General features: G+C 42.4%; 1 protein-coding gene across 1 annotated transcript in view; it reads right to left on the reverse strand.

The window, feature by feature from the left end:
- The window catches only part of LOC122800986 (heat shock protein beta-7-like), a 597,204-nt gene extending 585,665 nt beyond the window's left edge, over positions 1–11,539 (reverse strand). Inside the window, exon 1 of the mRNA XM_044070407.1 lies at positions 11,228–11,539. Within this exon, the coding sequence (XP_043926342.1) occupies positions 11,228–11,414 (187 nt within the window). The 5' untranslated portion in view covers positions 11,415–11,539. The remainder of the gene's footprint in view (positions 1–11,227) is intronic.
- Between the last annotated feature and the right edge of the window lie 9,296 nt (positions 11,540–20,835).

Here is a 20,835-nt window from a genome sequence, read left to right on the forward strand (position 1 = left end):
GTTTTGCATCATTCCCTGTTTGTATGAACAACTTGTGCATCTGTGGAAGATGTTTGCATATGGGAGGGATCCACTATATCACGTATGTCTCTGTAGTCATTTAACTGTGTGCACTGGGCAGACTGCTGTAATGTGGTTGGTTCCTGGAATAACACATAAAAATACCAGATATGTGTGTCCAACTTCTAAACTGAGATTTGGCCTAAGTGTGTGAGCATGCCCAATTCAGCCTTCCCATGGCATGTTGTCTGACATATGTCTCATTTATCAAAGTGTGTGAGAATGCCCAGTGTGAGCATTCCATATGTTGGACTCTGCAGCCCACCACATTTGTGGATGAGTGTGAACTTCAACAAATATCACCCGTTTATGGTTGTGTGTTATGTGTCATGTTGTGTAGTTACTGTACAACTGCTTTGTGTGTAAACACAACAGGATTATACTGTGCCTGCAGTGTTTGCATGGGATACTTTGCATACAGTTGTCAACATCCTTTCACACTGACCTAACACTGTAGTACTGTATAGTGTACTGGTAGTACTTTGACTGTGGTGGACAGTATCCTGGGCTTTAGTGCTATCACTGCTTTACATTTTGATAGTTGGCACAACAGCCTGGTTAGGGGGCAGTTGTGGACATCTGACCATGTTGCATTCTGTTCAGATATGAACTACTTAAACCAGGCTTGTCCAACATTGGTAGTGTATTCCACAACATAGGTGTACATTTGCAAACACTAGCGATGTGCCCTAGTCCATGTCTAATGCTAGTTGGAGAGTGTGTTTGTCCTTCAACACACATTGTAAGTGGAGTTTGCCATGACATATGTCATGGTTAGTATACTGTGCCTCTGTCTACCAGTGACATCACAGTGATACCCAGGATAAAGCTACCATCTCCCATCCACTCATCAAGATTCCTATTGAGGAAGATTGATAAGTGACTCTATGGGTAGCCTGTACTGGGGGTTCACTCATGGGTGGGGGTGGCTTCTGTGTTATGGATCATGCAGTACAGCTTGTCCTATGTAAGTCAGTGCTGGGGTTCAGGTCTCTCATGTGCATAGCTCACTGCCATTCAGATTGTACAAAGTGCAGCATGTTTATTGATACCAGCAACACAGGCAACACATGGCATCTGTGCAAGCTCTTTGATACTCCTGGTGGGGTACTGTTGGGGACTTTACGGTTGATGGAGGTGTCTGCTGAGGTACATCCCACAGGGGCTATTGTAGTCAATTGTACCGCTGATGAAGGATGACTGCAGAGCCACAATGACCTCCCCTTATCTAGATCTGACAACCTTCATGATTAGGTGGGTATATGGTATGTTTCTGTAAACACTACAGCACATGTTTGTCCAATGCAGGATATCTATCACCTTGTGTACCCAGGTCTCTCATTACATGTTAACTACATAATGGGTTAACACCTATGTGGTAATTGGTGGGCACTTACTGTATATCCATGGGGGATGACTATACACATTTCTGCAATTAGCTTGCTGACATGGCTATGGCACCAGTTGTCTGTTTCTATGTGGCCCTTTTGTGGGATGCTTGTGTCAGCTGGTGGATCATATGTGGTGAGCAGTTTGTAGTCCTCTGCAAACATGTTCAGACACAGTCCTTCCATGTTTGCCTGTACCTATGGGACATATATCCCAGACGAGGGAGATCCCAGGACCAAGCCTTGTGGGATGCCAGTTATATCTGGTTTGTAGTCTGACATGGCTGCAGCATGTCTGACCATGTCTGTTCTGTCCTTGGTCTGGTTTGCAACCCTCTACTGACATAGGGTTTATATTTAAGCTGGTGAGCTTATCTATAATGAACACGTAGGGTATTGTATAGAAGCCTTTGCAAGGTCCAGCTACGCTGTGTGGACCACATTGCCCTCATCAATGACCTTAATGACTGTTTCAATTGAGTCAAACATGTTTAGGGGCAGGATCTGCACTTAAGAAAGCCACACTGGGTAGGGTCCGGTGTCAGTAGGTCCCCAATATCTTTATGTCTGTGGTACATGCTGATCCTTTCCATAGCTGTGCAGAACGAGCTTCTCAGGATTCTGGGGTAGTACTTTTCAGTATCCATTCAGGCAACACCTTTGTTGAGAAGGACCACTGTTGTTGTACACTGCTCTTTGGGTACATATTCTGTGGTAAGGCTGACATTGAGCAGTAGTGTGGTTTGGCATTCCATTCATCTTGGAGTCCATGTTGCACTAAGCCCAGGACACCATCTCATACCATTGCTGCTGTGTGTTTTGCTTTGTAGATGTTGGCTGTTACCTCAGCATCTGCAATGTCAGGGGGCCAGCAGTCTGCTGGGATAGATATTCTGCATTTGGGGGGGGGGGGGTTGCACTGCACCTGTCAGGATGTATGTTGGCAATATGTGTGTGTGTGTTTGTGATATTTGTGTGATTCAGAGCATATCTGTGAATTCCCAACATGGTTCGTACCATCAGTTGTGAAAGCCTTGGGATTATCCTTAGTGTCCTGTACAATTTGTTACTTCATAGGTTCATAGGTTCATATCCATCCTAGGGCATTTGTTAGCCTAGCCAGAGTGTGTGTGGCTTTTGCCACCCCTTGCTATGTGAATATTATAACCATTTATGATTTGCTTTGCTGTGCCTCTGTCTAGACATGACACAGTGAAGACCCCCAGTGTAACACTACAATCATCCATCCACTTGGCAAGATTCCTGTTGAAGAGTGTCAGTGAGGGGCTCTGCCTAACATGGAGTGGGATTCTGGTCCATGGTGTGGGGAGCCTCTGGATTATGTATTTGTCCCACCAGCACATCCTATTTCATTATTTGTTGAGGTTGACATCTCTCACTCTCACAGCTCCGATGGATTTGAGTTTTCTGGGGTGCAGCATGTCCATTACTCCTGTGTTGGGCATGGCCTTCTACAACAGGCATGCAATGCCTCTGTGTAGGCAGTATGTGACTGCATTCAGCTGGGGTGTCTACATCCAGGCAGCATATGACATATATTTGAGACCCTTTATCCTCTTGGTGAGGTACCTTTGAGGTCTTTCTAACTGCTGTAGGCGTCAGTTAAGGTATATCCCATATGAGGCATTGTACTAGATTATGGGTGTGATTAGAGAACAGTATAGGGGCACAATGACCTCTGTTGACGTAGATGTGAATCCTTTCCTGATACGGTGTCAAATGTAGACAGTCTTCCTAGCCACATTGGCAATGTGGGTGTCACATAACAGGTTACTGTCCACTTGTGTCCCTAGGTCCCTGGTTACTCCTTCCATACATAATGGTTGACCACCTATGTGGTAATTTGTGGTACCTTGTTTGGTATTTGGTGGGACATTCATACTGTCCGGTGTCTTCAGGACGGCTGAGTGGGGTTCCTGTGTGTGGGAGTGTGGTCTGTAGCATGCTACAGACTGTACAGCAGTCTTGCCTACAGTTAGTTGCACATGGGTGGACTCCAATGCCTTGTGCATTGTCAGTTACCTGGACGTATGGGTGTCTGTGCTGAATATGGATACTCACCCTCCTTTTATGTTTTGTTCCAGGTTTTGGGGCCATGACACATGATACGTGGTATAACCTGGTAGTGCTGGTGTGCTGTCAGGAGGCTTGCAGCAGGTTTCTGTCACTGCACAGACATCGATGTTCACCATACTGGGGATGGCCTTGGGAGCATGCATATTGGGGTTTACACATCTGGCATTGGTCAGCATTACCCTTATGTTTCTTTCCACTTATGTTTTCTAGGGTGGTGGGTCAGTCTTTTCAGCCTTGCTTACAAAAGGCTCTATGGAGGTGGCAAAGGCCTTATCCAATATTCAGATGCCCAGGGGTAACAGGTGCAAGCCATCCCAAGAACAGCTGCGTGGCTTGTCAAGCATGACATCCCAAGCAGACAGACATTGGATCCCCTTGGAATGACACCAGTAAGTGTGCCACTTGCTATGACTGATCATTCCGTGTTTGTACTGTGGCATTATTCTTGGTAAGGGTAGGATGCTGCAAACGGTGAGTGTCATACCGGCCTGGACTACATAATCAGAGAGCTCATCTATGTCTCTTTTCATGTAGTCTAGGGAGGTACATCTCAGGTCATTCACACCAGCATAGACTATGACTGCATCATACTTCTACTTGCTTTGGAGTGACCTGCATACTTCTGTTATGTGGCGTATTGTGGCAGCCTGCAGGCAGCTTACTGTACCCTTTCCCTTGTTCAGTCTGGTGCGGGACAGCAGTGTGTCTGACTATGGAGTCACCTATTACAACTGTATCAGGCATGTTGTTTCTCTTTCTGGCCTGTGACTGTTTGGCACACCGGCTTTGTGTACTATGTGTTGCATGTGCTATGTTTGGAGGTTATTTGATTGGGTGTCTGCTTTAGAGGCCTCTGTTGGTGTGCTGTGTTTGTAATTTGTGCCTCCGGGAATGTTTTTCTGTGTTTATGTGTTTGGTTTGCAGTTGTGATAGGTCTATGTGGGACTGTGTTTGTGGTGTGTGTGGTTACCTTCTCCTCCTGACTAGTTTTGGGAGTACTGAGTTGAGGGAGCTGAGCCTCCAGTTTGGATAGCTGGTTGCATCTCTCACATATATTTGTATTTCTTGGGTGGTGTTGGGGGTTGTCTGTGTACTTGGGGCAGGTGTAACATTGCCTCAGGATTCGCAGATTCAACTTGTTGTGGCTGGCCTTAGTGGATTGTATGTGTGGACAGATTTTATTGCCATACTACTGATCGGTGATTACTTCATTGTTTATGTTTGCTCTATCATGTAGTAGCTTCCTCATTCTCTTGCATGGTTTGGTTATGGCTGGTGTCCACCATGCCAGATTCCTGCGTGTATGGCATTGTGTGTTGTTTTAATTTAGGATTACATAATCTAAGCATTCCTGGCAGTGTTCATGGAATGGCTGTATTACAGGTTCTGAGGTGTGGCCCATATTTTGCACCTGCATAGGACCTTTAATGGATTCCACATCAGTTTGGAGGAGTGCAAATATTGCTTAACACATGTTTTCCACTGTGGTTTTCTGGCCAGGGACTGTGGTCAGGATTTGTACATCCAGTGTGATTACTCTACGGTCTGGTTTTACCAGTGAGCAATACACTTCTCATCTTGCCATCCAGTACCCATGTTGCTGATTATCACATCCAGTATGCTTACCCCTCTTGTGGGAGTGGTATGTTGTTCCTGGGCCTTTTGGTTTATGGATTCTATGAACTTTTGTCCAACACTGTTGGAGCTAGTATAATGCTCCCAGTCTATGTCTGGGTATTTGCAGTCACCCAATATAATGTGGTTTGGAGGGCTTGATATATTCATGTATTCCAGCATAGGCCAGGTGCAGTTCCTGGTGTTGGAACAGTAGTCTGTAGCAGGCTATAAACTGGGGGGGCAGTTTTAGCCACTGTTACTTGACCATGGCTAGTCCATGCTGCTTTTTGTTGTGGTACCAACATGGGGGTGTGGTTATCCTTGACAATTCTTGCTAGACACCCTCCTTTTGTAGCTTGTTCCATGTTTTGAGGCTGTACAGCACAGTATGAGGTGTAACCTGGTAGTGTTAGGGTGCTGTTGTGATCCTTGGCTCACTTTTCTGTTACAGCGCAGATATCACCATTCTCCATACTGGGTGAGTTTAGACTGCATGCATCTTGCTGTTTCGACTTATCCCTTATCTTATTCTTATCCCTTCTGATACCTATGGAGATAGGTTTGTGTTTTGAGCCTTACCTATTCAGGGCACACTGTGGGTAACAACAGCCTTTGCCAGTATCCATATGGCCTGCACTGATAGGTGCACACCAGTCCTAGCAGGTGGTGCATCATGTCATGCTCAGCATGTCATCCCAGACTGGCACACATTGGATCCCCTTTGACTAACTGCGATACTTCCGTCAATTATTGCACTTGATCATCTCATTGTCATGTTGTGGCATGATGCTTGGTGAGGGTAGGATGTTAGTCAGGGTCCTCAGGTTTGCATATAGTACATGGTGTTACATTACTTAACACATAGCATTCATGCCTCAGGTGGTGTTGCAGGGCTGCCTCTGTCGGGTGCACATATTACACTTCCCTGTACATGTTTGAGAGCAGGTTGTGTCATGTTAGGCATCCCTGTTACTATATGAGTGAGTCAGAGAGGGGTATCATTCCCAGGGTTCCTACTGAGCCAGTGTATGTGCTATGCATTGCCTCGTTGCCAAGGCCAGGGCATACTGGGCATGCCTCCTTCTGCCTACTGGGGCAGGCTCAGGTTGTTCCTCCTCCGAGTCACGCTCTACCTGTGATGGTCTTGGCAATGGTGGGGGGCTGTTTGGCCTGGCCCTATGCTGGTCCTTCTGCAGCTGTTTTCACAAGATCATATTATGTAGCATAGCACATACCATGACAATTTGGGTACATGTAGTTGGTGTGTACTGCAAGGCTGCACCAGATGTGTCCAGACACCGGAACCGTGACTTGAGCAGCCCAAACACACGCTCTATTACATTACGTGTTTGTGCGTGTGCCTCATTATGACATTCCTGTTCAGGTGTGTGTGCGTTTCTGATGGGTGTCATCAGCCACGGCTCCAGTGCATAACCTGCATCCCCCACTAGGTGTCCATGCAGGATGTCCCCATTGGCAAATGTCTGGTACAGCTGCGTCAAATGCCAGATGTGGGAATCGTGGTAGCTCCCAGGACAGCCAGCACACACATTCATTATTATGCCCTGGGCATCACACACGACCTGGCAGTTGATGGAGGGGAAGCCCTTGCGGTTGATGTATGCCCTACCCCACTCACCAGCTGGTGCTTTGATGCGTATGTGCGTGCAGTCTATTGCACCCACTACCTCAGGGCATTCCGCTATTTGCTGGAAGAGATGCATATTGCTTGCCAATACCTCACGGGCATTGGGGAAATATACATGATAACCGACATGTGCTGACATGGCATCCAGGAACTGGTGCAGTACCCTGGAGGCTGATGCCTGTGATATCCCCATCATATCACCAGTTGGTCTCTGGAAGGTACCCGTTGCTAGTATTCTTAGGCCAACACATACCTTGGTTTCCACTGGGATGGGTTCCCCTCTGTTGGTTCTGTGTGTGAGGCGTGGCCTGCACAGCTCCACTATTTGCTGCAGGAGGTCTCTGTCCACTCTATAGTGCTCTACTATCTCCAGCTCATGTAACCCGTGGTAGGTGACCCTGGGCCTGTACACTCTTCTCCGTCTCCTCACTGTGGGTTGTCTGGCACCATCTGCATTGTCACCACCCTCAGCAAGTCACCTATCTCATTATGACAGCTATGGCAGCCCCTAACATTTCTGCTCTGAGTTCAGCTTTTTCAGTTTTCACTTCTGATAACTTAACTCCTGTCTTGCAGTGTCTCTTGAGAGAAACATCCTGCACTGCTGTTTGCAGAGTTTTAAGTGCTGGGCTGGGCTACTATTCTGCCTGTGTAATTGTCTGCATCTAATTGTTTTCACCTGCTAGCTCCAGCAGTATCCCCTGCTAGCTTCCTACTAAATCTGTTGCTTCCTTTTTCCTTTCTGTTTCCTCAGGGTGGAGCCATGTGTAAACCAGCAGAAACACGTTCACAGTGCCTTACATGCGCGCACACATGCTTACACAGTTCAGAGTCTGCTTATTCGGATTAAAACGCGTGCACGCCTGCGCAAACAGTGTTAAACATCTCCCAACATGCTCCCACATGCTCAGTCTGCCTTACACGCGCGCACACTGTCTTACTCACGCTTCATGGCGCGCACACGTGCGCATACACGTCCAGCAAGAAACTTTGGTGTAGGCAACAGTGTACACCTTCCATTTCTTGACTTTCTCATGCTTAGTTAGTGGCACACCTCTTTCCATGATATCTGTTTGACATCTGTCATGTAACTCTGACCTCCAATGAACTGCATTTCTTTCTATCATTCCCCCCTGTGATGTCACCTATCTCCTACTCTGTTCCTCCCCCTTCTGTAACTCTTACACTACTCAGACTGTGCTCATTTGCTATGTGACAGTGGAATTCAGTATCCTTACACTCATTTGCATCAGATTGCCTACTAATGCTTAGTTACATATCTTAGACTCAGTTTCCCCCCTTAGCAACCACTACACGGTGGCCATGTTGGTTTTGGTCTGCTGGTCCCTGCATTGACATTCCATGTATTGCATAAAACCTACATTTGTAGGTTTAAAACCTTCATTTTTATGTTTTATATAGCGCAGCCCGTTTGCACAGGGCCGCGCTGGGTTTAAACATCGGCAATCGCCGAAAAAAATATATATTTTTTTAATATATTTGCATCAGGTTACTTTGCCAATGGCCACATATTTGGCCATTGGCATGCTGCCTGACACATATGCACCCTTTATTTGGAGCTGACATGGCTCCATTACAGCTTTTGCAGAAACGTACTCAGTTGTCAACTGAGTACATTTCTGCAGCTAAAACGTCTCTTACACGGGCTGTTCTGGGCTTCCTGGATCGCTAATCATCCTCATTTGCATGCTATTTGGCTGCAAGTGAGGTGATTAGCTTAGCCACGCCCACTCCGTGTAAGAGCCATTTTAGCTTGTCTCTTACATGGACTTTGGGCTGTTCCTGGATCACAAAGGCTGCATGGAGTCTTACACTACTCTTAGACTCCGTGCAAGCCTTCGTAAATCCGGCCCATTAAGTCATAAAGTATCGCAATCTAGGATCACTGCAGCTTCAGTACATTGATACAGTCCCTTGGTGACTTCTTTACTGAATTATCTACTCTCTTTATGTTACAGTATAATAACTTGTTGAACATATATGATTATATATCTATCTATATGTACAGATAGATATGTATACGTATATATAGGCAGCATGTTGAGTATCATGCTTAGCACAGACTGCCTTGTGAAAGTAATAGTAATATCAAACAATAAGGATAAAACATACACAATGCTACAATTCAACACAAACACAGGCAGGAGCCAGTATGTGAGTACATCTACAATAGGAAAAATCAGAGTGCTCAACCTTTTGCCAACAGAGTTTGGATCAAAATCAAAAATAACTAAGGAAAAGGCCCCTGATTAGGGACACATTTTAGATGTTGCAACTATTATGTTAGAAATTCTCAAAATGATTTCAGGGGAGTCCCAACAAAACAGGGACAGATTTATGCCATTAATTAATTAACAGCCCTGAGTCATATAATTCTTATCTTACCTTGTGTGAAGGTGCTTAAACTATTGCTCTGACTTTGTTTTGTTTGCAATATCCTGCATTGTTTTTTCTTTGACATTCTTCTGCACGAACTACCTTTTGGCTGCCTTGAATAGTTTTGACCTGTGTTATGCTCATGTTGCCAGACATGCTGTTTTGTATTCCGTTATCTGTGAATGAGTTACAATTATCTGGCTTTGTATCATGCTTTCTGTGCTATTTCTGTGATTGCGTTATCTCATATTTCTTTGATTGTGTTATGCTTGTACTTTTGGGAATGGCGTGTCCCATTCATACCTTTTAGAGCAAGAAATCTGGACAAGCCATAAATAATGGGGGACAAAAGCCCAAAAATAAGGACAATTTTTAAATATTGGTCTTAAAAACTTAGAACTTTGATAGAATAACAGGTTTTGCTATAGCATGAAATTTCTGAAACTCAAATGTCTGTCATTATTTTCTGTCCTCAGTCTTTAATGACTTGCCAATAATTTCCCAGAAAACTACAATTTTATGAAAAAAAGTGTCAAAAATATTTGGCAAAAATCTCGACATGCTGCAAAAATCTGTACAGTTGAGAGGTGAATATTCCACAGGCCTGGTGTAATATGAGTTGGTGGCATCTGAGTGGTGGTGTTAATGGAGGAGGAGGAGGAGGAAGGTGTGAAAAGATTCTCAGCCCTCCCATGTCGTTCTCATTCACTTCTCCCTGATAAAGTGTCTATAAGGATACAGTCCAGGATAGTTTTGGTCTCTGTTTTGTAAAGCAGATTGAAACAACTTCCCAGTCCCTTAGTAAGGATGTTTACTAATAAGATAGTAAAGCTGTTCCAATAGCTGGAATTCTACAGTGTAATCAATAACCCATGCATAAAGAAATAATTAATTTCGTAAGTGCTATAAATTCACTGTAAGCATCTATATCAGTGTTTCATGGGAGCAGTGTTTCAAACTGTAAACATTTTAGTAACTGATCTGCATGCTCTTCATGTTAGGTTTGTCATTTCAAAAATGAGGGCATATCCTGGTAGCTCAGCAAACACAATGTATAGAAGAAGAATGGCAAACTCCCAAATCATCTAATTAACTATGTATTGCTCTCTCTTATAACCAGTTTACAGTGACAACAGACAGTGGTATCAGATTGCCATGTGCATGAATCAGTACCTTATCTGTAATGGTTAACAAGCTGACATTAAGGTAAAAGTTAAACACGCCACGTATTCCAATAGATTACATGTACCTGTGTATAAACAGTGTATTACTTTATTTTTTTATTTTCTTGTTTAATGAAGTTGTTTCTTTTGTCTGTGGGTTTCACATCTCTCACACTCTCTCTCTGTCTTTCTCTTTTACACACACACACAGACACAGACACACACACACATAGAGACACACACACAGGCACACACACACACACACACACACACACACACACACACACACACACACACACACACACACACACACACACACACACACACACACACACACACACACACACACACACACACACACACACACACACACACACACACACACACACACACACACACACACACACACACACACACACACACACACACACACACACACACACACACACACACACACTGAATATAGATTGCACTGAGAACAGCAGTAAATAAGATATGTACAAATGCAAATGCTTTATAGCTTCTACTGTAACTACTCCATGTTGTAGTGTACAGAAGACAAGACATTTCTGTATCCTTGTTATTTTTCTATTGAAAATTTTAAATAGAATAATGAAATGGAAGAACATGTATCCTCCTTTATTCTTGTACTTCAGCATGATAACTTGTGTTGAGATGATGAAAGTCTGACCCTGATACCATGTACTCATATGCACTTTAAGCTTTGATGTTAATGCAGATGGTTCAGACACTACAAACTACATACACTATCAAGTCTGAATACAGACACCCTCCTGTACTAATTTCTCTCTTCTTCACATAAAAGTAAATGTGATGTTAACATCTGTAGAACAAACCTGTGTAGCCAAAAGACTCTCTTTGTCTTCCAAAGGAATGCCGTAGAGGTGCTCTATCACCATCCTCCCCAAAAAGACCATGAGATGAATCTATCATTTGGTCAAATGAGGGATCGCCCCTTGGGTTCTGCTGGTAGCTGCTGCTGTAACGTGATCTGTAGGTGGCTGATGAGTTCATAGATGACATCACGATTCAGAATTACACTTGGCAGAGTAATAAAGAGATGTCGGGCCTTTTACCTTTTTTTCCTCTGTTCTACTGATACTGCTGCTGTTGAGTGCATACCCAAAGAAGCTGTGCAGGGAACAGAAGTTTAGAGATTGCCATAATAAGTAACAACTGATGTTAGCCAATAGGAAACCTGCAGCCAGAGAGGTGTTTGACACATTAGTCACAGAAGCAAAAAACGGGCAGAGTGGAATTTGAGATAACAGCAGGTTCTGTATTATTTGAGGTTCTTCCTGTACTTAGGGCAGAAGATGCTTTTAAGGAAAAAATTGTTGCAGATCAATCAGGTTTACAGTGTGTGAGAATGTGAACGTGTGTGTGTGTGTGTGTGTGTGTGTGTGTGTGTGTGTGTGTGTATGTGTGTGTTTGTATGATTATGTGTATGTGTGTGTGTTTGTGTTTGAGATAGAGAGATTATGTTCTCTGTTTCTCAGTCATTTTAAATAGCTTTACATTTCTAACTATATATGCACTTATTATTGTCTGCATTTCCATCTGTCACTGCAGTTTTGATTGACTACTTATCCCTGTTTTTCTCTGTTCATTTTTTTGTTTCTCCTGTCCATGTCTTTCAATGCCTTAAAGGACCCTTTTACATCTCACACAATTTTTTATGAGGAAACGTTTGAACAAATGTGTTTATGTCTTGATATAACTGATTCCTTTGCTCCCTTTGTCATCTGTAGGTGAATACACGGGTAAGTAACATTTAATAAGACTCACCAGTAATCTCTGTAGAATTATAATGGAGCTGCTTCTTGATGCGGCTTCAGAGTGACAGTGGAAATGGCATCAGCATGCACATAACAATGAAATGTCTAGTGATGTCATTCCAGAAAAGCCTGATAATATGTGCATTTTTAGCACTGAGGATTTTTTTTATAATTTTATACAATACTACATAAATAGTCTTGAACAAATTAGCAGTCACTTATGTTCTTTTCTGTCCTACTTTGTAACTACTGAAATGTATATTTGTACCTGAGTTAACATTTGTCATAGTCATATATGCGAGCAGCTGTTTTTTTTTTTTTTTTTTTGTCGTATTGAAGGTTTTAGTATAATACTGTTTCACAAAATAGGAAAAAATAAACAACAATTCAGACATAATAATTAGTAGTCTGAGAAACACAAATCAAGGATAACATTATAATCAGCTAACCCGCAGCCATTATTCTTCTGTAGGTGTTCTATATCCCAATGACATCTGCCAAGGATGGCGCAAAAGGTAAGGCCTTAGACTGTTACACTGTATGAAATAACATATTTGTGGTCTGTATTATATATTCTAGGACTGCCATCTCTCTCAGTTCAAGGGCAGGAGTCCCAGTGCTTAGCTATTTGCATACAAGAAAGATATATGTATATTGTATCTCCTTAGCTGCTTCCTTCTAATGCTATGCAATCAGACAGTAATAAAACCACATCTGTTTAAATTACCTCTGCTCTCTATTTCTGTCATGTGAAATGAACTATCAAAGAATACAATACACACTCTAAGGAACTATTCTGGATTGATCTGGGTCCCTGTAGATCACACAGGCAGAGATATCTCCTACAGTTCTGTTATACTCTTTTGTAACCTCAGCCCTGTATTATGTTAACTAAAGTAGCGTAAATGCATGCAATTAGTGGGTTTGGTCCCTTTACTTTTGCCAAAAATAAGTTGAGCTTTCTAAGCTGCATTCTTCATGGGTGTGAATCAAACAGCACCCCATCCTGAGTTGCTTTACCACTGAATTCCAAAAGGGAGATGTAAAACTGGGAGAGTGCCTTAACACTGTTCATTGCATTTTTCAGCATAACAAGCGGGTTATGTGTCAGGATCCATTTTGTTTATACATTTTGACAACACAGTGATTTTTGAGGTAAACTAACTTAATTTTATTCAGTACAATTATAAGGCAAGTGAAAATTTCCTTGGTTATGGTTAGGAATTACTTAACACAATGAAGACAGGTTTCCTGATTGGAGGCACATGTATTACAATGAAGATGTGAGACTCAGTGACAGTGTCCTTGTTTCCTGCTTCAATCATAGGATCATAGGATCATAGGAGGTTACCAGGCTAGTGGCCATGGGGCCCTTACAAGCCTTGCCAAGAGTTTATCCCCAAAAAGATAAGTCAGTCAGCACCTGTCACCCTTGTCAATGAGGGACACAGGTGGAACCCCTGGGACAAATTTGTGGTTTCCCATCCACTCATCATGGTTGTGCTTGAAGCAGGTCAGCGAGGTACTCTGTTTGACGCATATGGGAAGTCTATTCCAGTGATGGGGCAGCCTCTGGGAGACTAACCTGTCTCTCCAGCAGGTTTTGTTGATGTCGCATATTAGATTCAGGCCTTTCGAGTGGGCAATGTGTGAGGAGTGAAACTTATGAATGTGGAGCATATCTAATTGGGCAGGGTTTGAGATTGCCTTGTAGGTGAGACACAGATCATCTTTGAGCAACCTGTATGATACTGAGTAGCGTGATAGTGATTTGAGCCTGTCCACATAGGACAGGTGCTGGTTACCATGGATTTTCTTTGTGAGGTATTTCTGCGGCCTTTCCAGTTGGTGCAGATGTTTGGAGAGGTACATATCAAATGGGGCATTCTACTCAATTATTGGTCTAATGAGGGAGGAGTACAGAGAGGTAATAACCTCCTTTTTTTAGATGCAATCCCTTTACTTATGAGCTGAACCAAGTAAAAGGCTTTTCTGACCATTGCTGCTACATGATGGTGGAATGTGAGATTGTTATCAACCTGAGTACCCAGGTCTCTCACCACAGTGTTTAGGGGTTTCCATTGATGTGGTAATCAGTAGGGGCCGTGTTTTTACAGAATAATATGATGATACTTTTTTTGCATTTAGCTTGAGGCCATAACTTTGGCACCAGTCAATAGTTGCTGTAAGACCCTCATTTGGGGAATCAATGACAGCACCCAACTTACAGTTATCCGCAAACATGGTCAGCCACACTCCTTTTGTCTTTATCTGGACCTCTGAGAAGTAGATGTCAAACAGTAGGGGACCCATAACAGATCCCTGGGCACTCCACTAGTGACAGGTCTGCTATCAGAGGTAGAGGTGCCTATTTTGACTTTGAGGGTCCTGTCAGTGAGCCAGTTGGCCACCCACCTGATGAGATAGGGATTTACACCAAGTTGTGTTAGCTTTTCGATGATGCCTGAGTGGGGGATTGTGTCAAAGGCCTTGGTAAGCTGTATGTACTGACATTCTCTCATCCAGGGCCTTGGTGACAGTCTCAAATAAGTCAACCAAGTTCAACAGGCAAGATCTGCCCTTGATGAATCTGAACTGGGTGGGGTCAAGTGCTTGGAGATTGCCTGTGTCCTTGTTTATGAGATCTATAATAATTTGCCCCATGGCTTACAGCTCAGACTTGTCAAGCTAATGGGGCAATAGTTTCCAGGGTCAGTAGTGGCACCACCTTTGGAAGTACACATATTACAATGAAGATGTGAGGGTCAGGGGCTGCACCCATGTTTCTTGCTTGGAGGTATATGTATCACAATGACGATGTGAGAGTCATGGACTGCGCCCTTGTTTCTTGCTTGGAGGTACATGTATCACAATGAAGATGTGAGAGTCAGGGACTGCCCCCTTGATGGCCGCTGCTAGCCACAGCATAATTAAAACCTCTTATTCAAACATATTTCCCCTTGGTTGCTGTATATAGTACACACAATAAAATGAGGAAGAGCATGCCACATGCTGTTTCCCTTGGTTATGGATTGGGGTACTCACAACATAACAGCATATTGAGGGACAATAAGTCACACACTGCTTCCCCTTGGTTACTGTTTTGGGTCCTCACATCAAAATAATGACGAGCAGTATATCAAATGCTGTTTCTCTTGGTTATTTTTCAGAGTACTCATAACACAACAATGAGGGTAAGAGACAACATGGTGTCTTTGGTTACTTTTCAGGCACTTACAGCATAATTTGCCTTTCTATTGCTATGACACTTAGTCACTGCTCTATGTACTGGCTTTTCCCTAATTAATATATTACTGTTGATGACTATATGTAACATTTTTTCAATAGGTGTCCTATGTAAATGGACACCTCCCAGTATGACCAAACCAGCCAAGTAATCAATCAGTTAATCAACGCATTTGTCACAGGCTACTTATCACAGTTATTGTTTAGAGGATTAGAGGAGTTTCCATTTTCTGTTGGGTAAAGATACTTACAACAAAATGGGGAGCTGTTAATTACAGGTCACTCCCCCCTAGTTATCATGTGGATATACAACATAATTAGTTATGATACTCACAGATGATTCCTCTTGGTTATTGTTCTGTTGGTATTAACCATAAAATGTGAATATATTAGACGCAGAATGTAACCCTTTGTTGCTATTTGTTGAGTCTCATGATACAATGAAGAGGGGTAAGTCACAGATTAGTTCTCTTGTTTAGGGTTGCCTACAGCATAATGAAAAAAAGTAAATCAAACACTGTTTTTGTGATATTTGAATCTAAAGGGGGTTCTCGCGGGCCAATGTCACTTGAATATTTAATGGTATGATAATACATTTTTTCCATTTAGCTTTTGGCCATGACTTTGGCACCAGTCATTAGTTGCTGTGAGACCCTCTTGCAGTAACATCATTTGGGGAGTCGATGAAAGCACCCAACTTCCATGTTATAAAATAACCGGGTCTATATTAAATATTCGAACGTTAAACGTTCAGATCACTAAAGATCAAACTTTAGTGATCAAATGTTTAAATGTTCGAATATTTAAAAAAATAAAAAAAAAATAAATAAAACAAAAGAAAGAAAACCTAATGGGTGTAAGCAGGGGGGGGGCAAGCCCCCCTGCACCCCCACACCCCCGCTAATTAAATATACTAACTCCATGATTGTGCTACAATGTAGGATATGGAAATTTTCTGTTTCTGCACTGCACTGAAGTGCAGTCTTGGAGTTGGTATATTTAAGTAGCGGGGCTGTGGGGGGTGCAAGGGGGCTTGCCCCCCTGCTTAAACACTTTACATTTTGTTTTTTTCTTTTTTAATTTTTTTTTAAATATTCGAACATTTAAGCTTTTGATCGCTAAAGTTCGATCTTTAATGATTCGAACGTTTAAGCGTTCAAATATTTAATATAGACCCAAAATAACCATGCTATAAGAGGGCAGCCTGAGTAGAACAGTTTCTTGATCATTTGCAAGCCTTTTTTCTTCAACTTCTAAAAAGTGTTTCTATGACCATCTTACTGATTGTAGAGGATGGGGTCATGATGTTAAGAGTTTGTCTTCTGCTGCTCTAATGTGTGGTCAATGTTCATGGAAGAAAGTACTGCATTTAACAAATAATGGTAAATTACAGGTTTGATGGTTTAGAGAAGGATCAAATAATTTAACAGTAGTTGGGACAGATCCTCTTTGTGTGTCTCTGGCTCTCAACAGTTGAATGCACAGGTACTTTTACATCCCTTTATCTTAACTAATTTGTTTACAACTTTTCTGCAATGGATGTACTTCTAGATCTGCATGTGGTTCTTTAAATTAGGTTTGACTATCATTTGTTACTTATAGTGATCTACCTGAGTTTATTTATTTTTTCATTTTTAACTAGTATTTGAACTTCCGTACTTACTGATTTAGACTGAATGGATTTTTTACTCTATGAAACTATGGTAACATTGAAGGGGGCGTTTTCCAAGTTGAAGAGTATATCTGACCCACTATATTGTAACTTTGTGTAGAAGATGTTGTAAACAACAGGTGGGACTCAGAAAAGGCCACTGTCAGTGGTAAGCCTTGACACTGGTAGAAAACTACTGCTTTAGCCATTTTCTGATTCATAGACAGACTCACTACAGAAATTCAACATGGTCACTGTCTCCATGGCCATGCTAGATGCTAATGAGGCATTCCAGGGATGTGGCCTATGCTAATTAGTCATGTGCTCTCCCCCAGGAAATAACTCTGCTTAGGGTAGTTACACAGTTGAGTGATTCAGAGAACCACTTGGCTGTGTAAATTAGCATGGCCAGCCATGTGGCTGATATGCTGCATTTCCACATTGCAATGAGGGAGACAATGTACAAGGTAAGAGGTGGTGGTGGGGTGAGTGACTGTGTGTGTGTGTGTGTGTGTGTGTGCGTGTGTGTGTGTGTGTGTGTGTGTGTGTGTGTGTGTGTGTGTGTAAAAGAGAGTGGGAGGTGTCTCTCAATTGTCCAGATTTTCACAGAATGTCCAGATTTTTGCTTCATATTTTTAGTCTGTTCCTCATAGCATTTGTGTTTTTTGGGTATACTGTGACAAATCACTGAGGACAGAATTCACTAAATAATGACAGGAATTTGAGTTTCAGACATCATATCCTTCAGAAAATTAATGATAATGCAATATGTTTTGTTCCAGCAACTTTATGTTTGTAAGTGCAATATTTAAAGTATGTCCCTATTTTAGCGTTTTGTCCAGATTTTTTGTGCTAAGATGTTGAGAGGTATGGTGTGTGAGTGTGTGTGTGTGTGTCTGCATGTGTGCGTGTGTGTGTGTAAGAGGAAGGTAGGTGTGTGTGTGTGCGTGTGTGTGTGTGTGTGTGTGCGTGTGTGCGTGTGTGTGTGTGTGTGTGTGTGTGTGTGTGTGTGTGTGTGAGACAGAGAGGTAGGTGTGTGTGTGTGTGTGTGTGTGTGTGTGTGTGTGTGTGTGTGTGTGTGTGTGAGGGAGGTAGGTGTGTGTAAGAGAGAAGTAAGTGTGTGCGTGTGTGTGTGTGTGTGTGTGTGTGTGTGTGTGTGTGTGTGTGTGTGTGTGTACAAGTGTGTCTGCGTGTCTATAAGAGGGAGACAGATAGCATACCTCTCAACTGTCCAGATTTTTGCCCCATATTTTTGGTCTGTTCCTCATAAAAAGGACTGAAGTTACTAAATAATGAAAGACACTTGAGTTTCATGCTTCATATCCTTTAGAAAAATGCATACTAACACAAACCCTATTATTCTAGCAATTTTCTACGTTTATAAGAGCAATATTTATAATCTAGCCCTATTTATTTTAGGCTTTGCCCATTTTTCTTGCACTAAGAGGTTGAGGTGTCTGTGTGTGAGAGTGAAATGCCCTAGTTAGGGATAGCAGGTGGTTCGAAATTTGCTTAAGCTTAAACCATGTATCCTAGTTACAAGAGTCAAGAGCCTGAATTCTGTACCCAAACTACCAAGCTGCATTTTTTAGGGAACTGAGTTTCAGGTACATTTTTCAAGGACTTGAGTTTCAAGTACATTTTCAAAGAATTGTGAGCTTCAAGGGAAGAGAAGTTTACTGCTGCTCATACTGTCTGTTTACAATGTGGAGCTGTTTTGCTTAGCAAATGGTATCACTATTGTGGTACACAGTTTAAAAGCAGTGTTAGTAACACAACAGGTAGCATGTTTGCACTTGATGCAGATGGCTATGGGTTGTACTCTCATACCATGTAGATAGATTGCTGATACTATGTTGTATTTTAAGTGGGTGGGGTGCTGCAGTCCTCAGTATGTCCTCTTTTGAATGAGATACCTAGTAACTATGAACCTGTGCTCAGTTTGCCATCAATTCCCTATTGCAGTATTGCCAACTTAATATTTTGTTAATGTAACATAGGCAATTTATTCTTCAAGGGCAGTAAGCACTGAATTGGTAGATGAAACACTGAAATATTAAAGTTGTTTGCTAGCAGCAACCTCTTCATTAGTTACAGATATCTTTAATGTGGGATTATTCAGATGACTTTTACTTCTGCAGAGATTGTGCATATTTACTGATATTGGTGGATTGCAATGACAGAAGTTTGAGTGGCCTTTATGGTTGAAATGTTCTGAATTGGGCAGTTTTGTCATTATTGGTTCATATGCTTTGTTTCATTGCTTAGTGGAAAAATGTTCAAAACTAGAAATTTAAAACATGCTCTAACAAGTGGTGTTGTATTATGCAAGGGATATAATTTAATATAACCAGGAAGATGAATCAAATAACTCTTCGCATTTTTGCATGGTCCTAAAAATGTGTGCAAGGAGCCTATGTTTTGAAAACAGACCAAAAGTAAATGTTATCCGCCACTGCCCAGATGCATTTTCTTTGAATGTGGGTTTCAATGCTGTTTCAGTGAATGCGAGTTTCAAAGTTACAGAAGGTTTAATGCTAAGTCTGTTTTCATTGTGAGACTGTAATGCTTTGTTTAGCAAATGTCTATCAGTGTTCGGGATATAAAATTTGAAATAAAAGTTTTAAATTAAATCCAAATATCTGTGATCATTGTAGAAGAAAAGCAGAAAACACTATGCACACTGAGAGTTTTGAACAGTGTTAATGGTAACTGGGGAGAAATAGCCAAGTAGTGGGACACTGGAATGACTGCGGAGGAGGTGGAGGGTAGCTGCATATGGGGGGTCCTGATCCATTACCCTTCCTAGGACCCCATTTGAACTTGATCTAGCTCAGTGCATTTCTGTAGTGGTATGCACAGTCTTGTGTGTGTGTGTGTGTGTGTGTGTGTGTGTGTGTGTGTGTGTGTGTGTGTGTGTGTGTGTTTGTCTGGGTAGTTGCAGAAACAGGGTTAGCTAGGGGACAGGTAGAGTAGCTGTGTGCTTGTGGGTGAACGAATGCATCAGTGAGTGCATTCAGATGAGGGTGTGTGTGTCAACTGTATGGTGAGTGTGTGCATGACTGCATGTGTGGATGATTGTCTGCATGCAAGTGTGTGTGTGTGTGTGTGTGTGTGTGTGTGTGTGTGTGTGTGTGTGTGTGTGTGTGTGTGTGTTGGGGGTGGGTGCCATACCTCTTGACTCCCTCTAGACCAATGAACAAAGTTTGTGATACTAGAAGGGGAACACTAGACACCAGGAACACTTTTTTTAAATATTGCTGTAAGCCATTTCAAATAGAAATAGAATGACAAGTTTGGCATCATGAAGCTTTTTCAAAACAATTAAAAATTATGAAACTCTAAAGTCTGACATTACAGACTGACTGTAATGATCCATGATTTACAAGTGATAGCAAATGTGAGAGGCATGAGTCTGTGCCTTTGTGTGTGTGTGTGTGTGTGTGTGTGCGTGTGTGTGTGTGTGTGTGTGTGTGTGTGTGTGTGTGTGTGTGTGTGTGTGTGTGTGTGTGTGTGTGTGTGCGTGCGTGCATGTGCATGCATGTGTGCGTTTGTGTGCGTGTGTGTGCATGTGTATGTGTGTGTGTGCATGTGCGTGCGATTCTGTGCATGTGCATGCGTGTGTGTGAGTGTGTGTGTGTGTGTGTGTGTGTGTGTGTGTGTGTGTGTGTGTGTGTGTGTGTGTGCGCGCATTTGTGGGCGTGTGTGTATGTGCGTGCGTGTGCGTGCGTGTGTGTATGTGTGTGTGTGTGTGCGTGCGAGTCTGTGC

This window comes from Protopterus annectens, chromosome 4.part1 (assembly GCF_019279795.1).
Source record: "Protopterus annectens isolate FY-2018-M chromosome 4.part1, PAN1.0, whole genome shotgun sequence".
Lineage (NCBI taxonomy): Eukaryota > Metazoa > Chordata > Ceratodontiformes > Protopteridae > Protopterus > Protopterus annectens.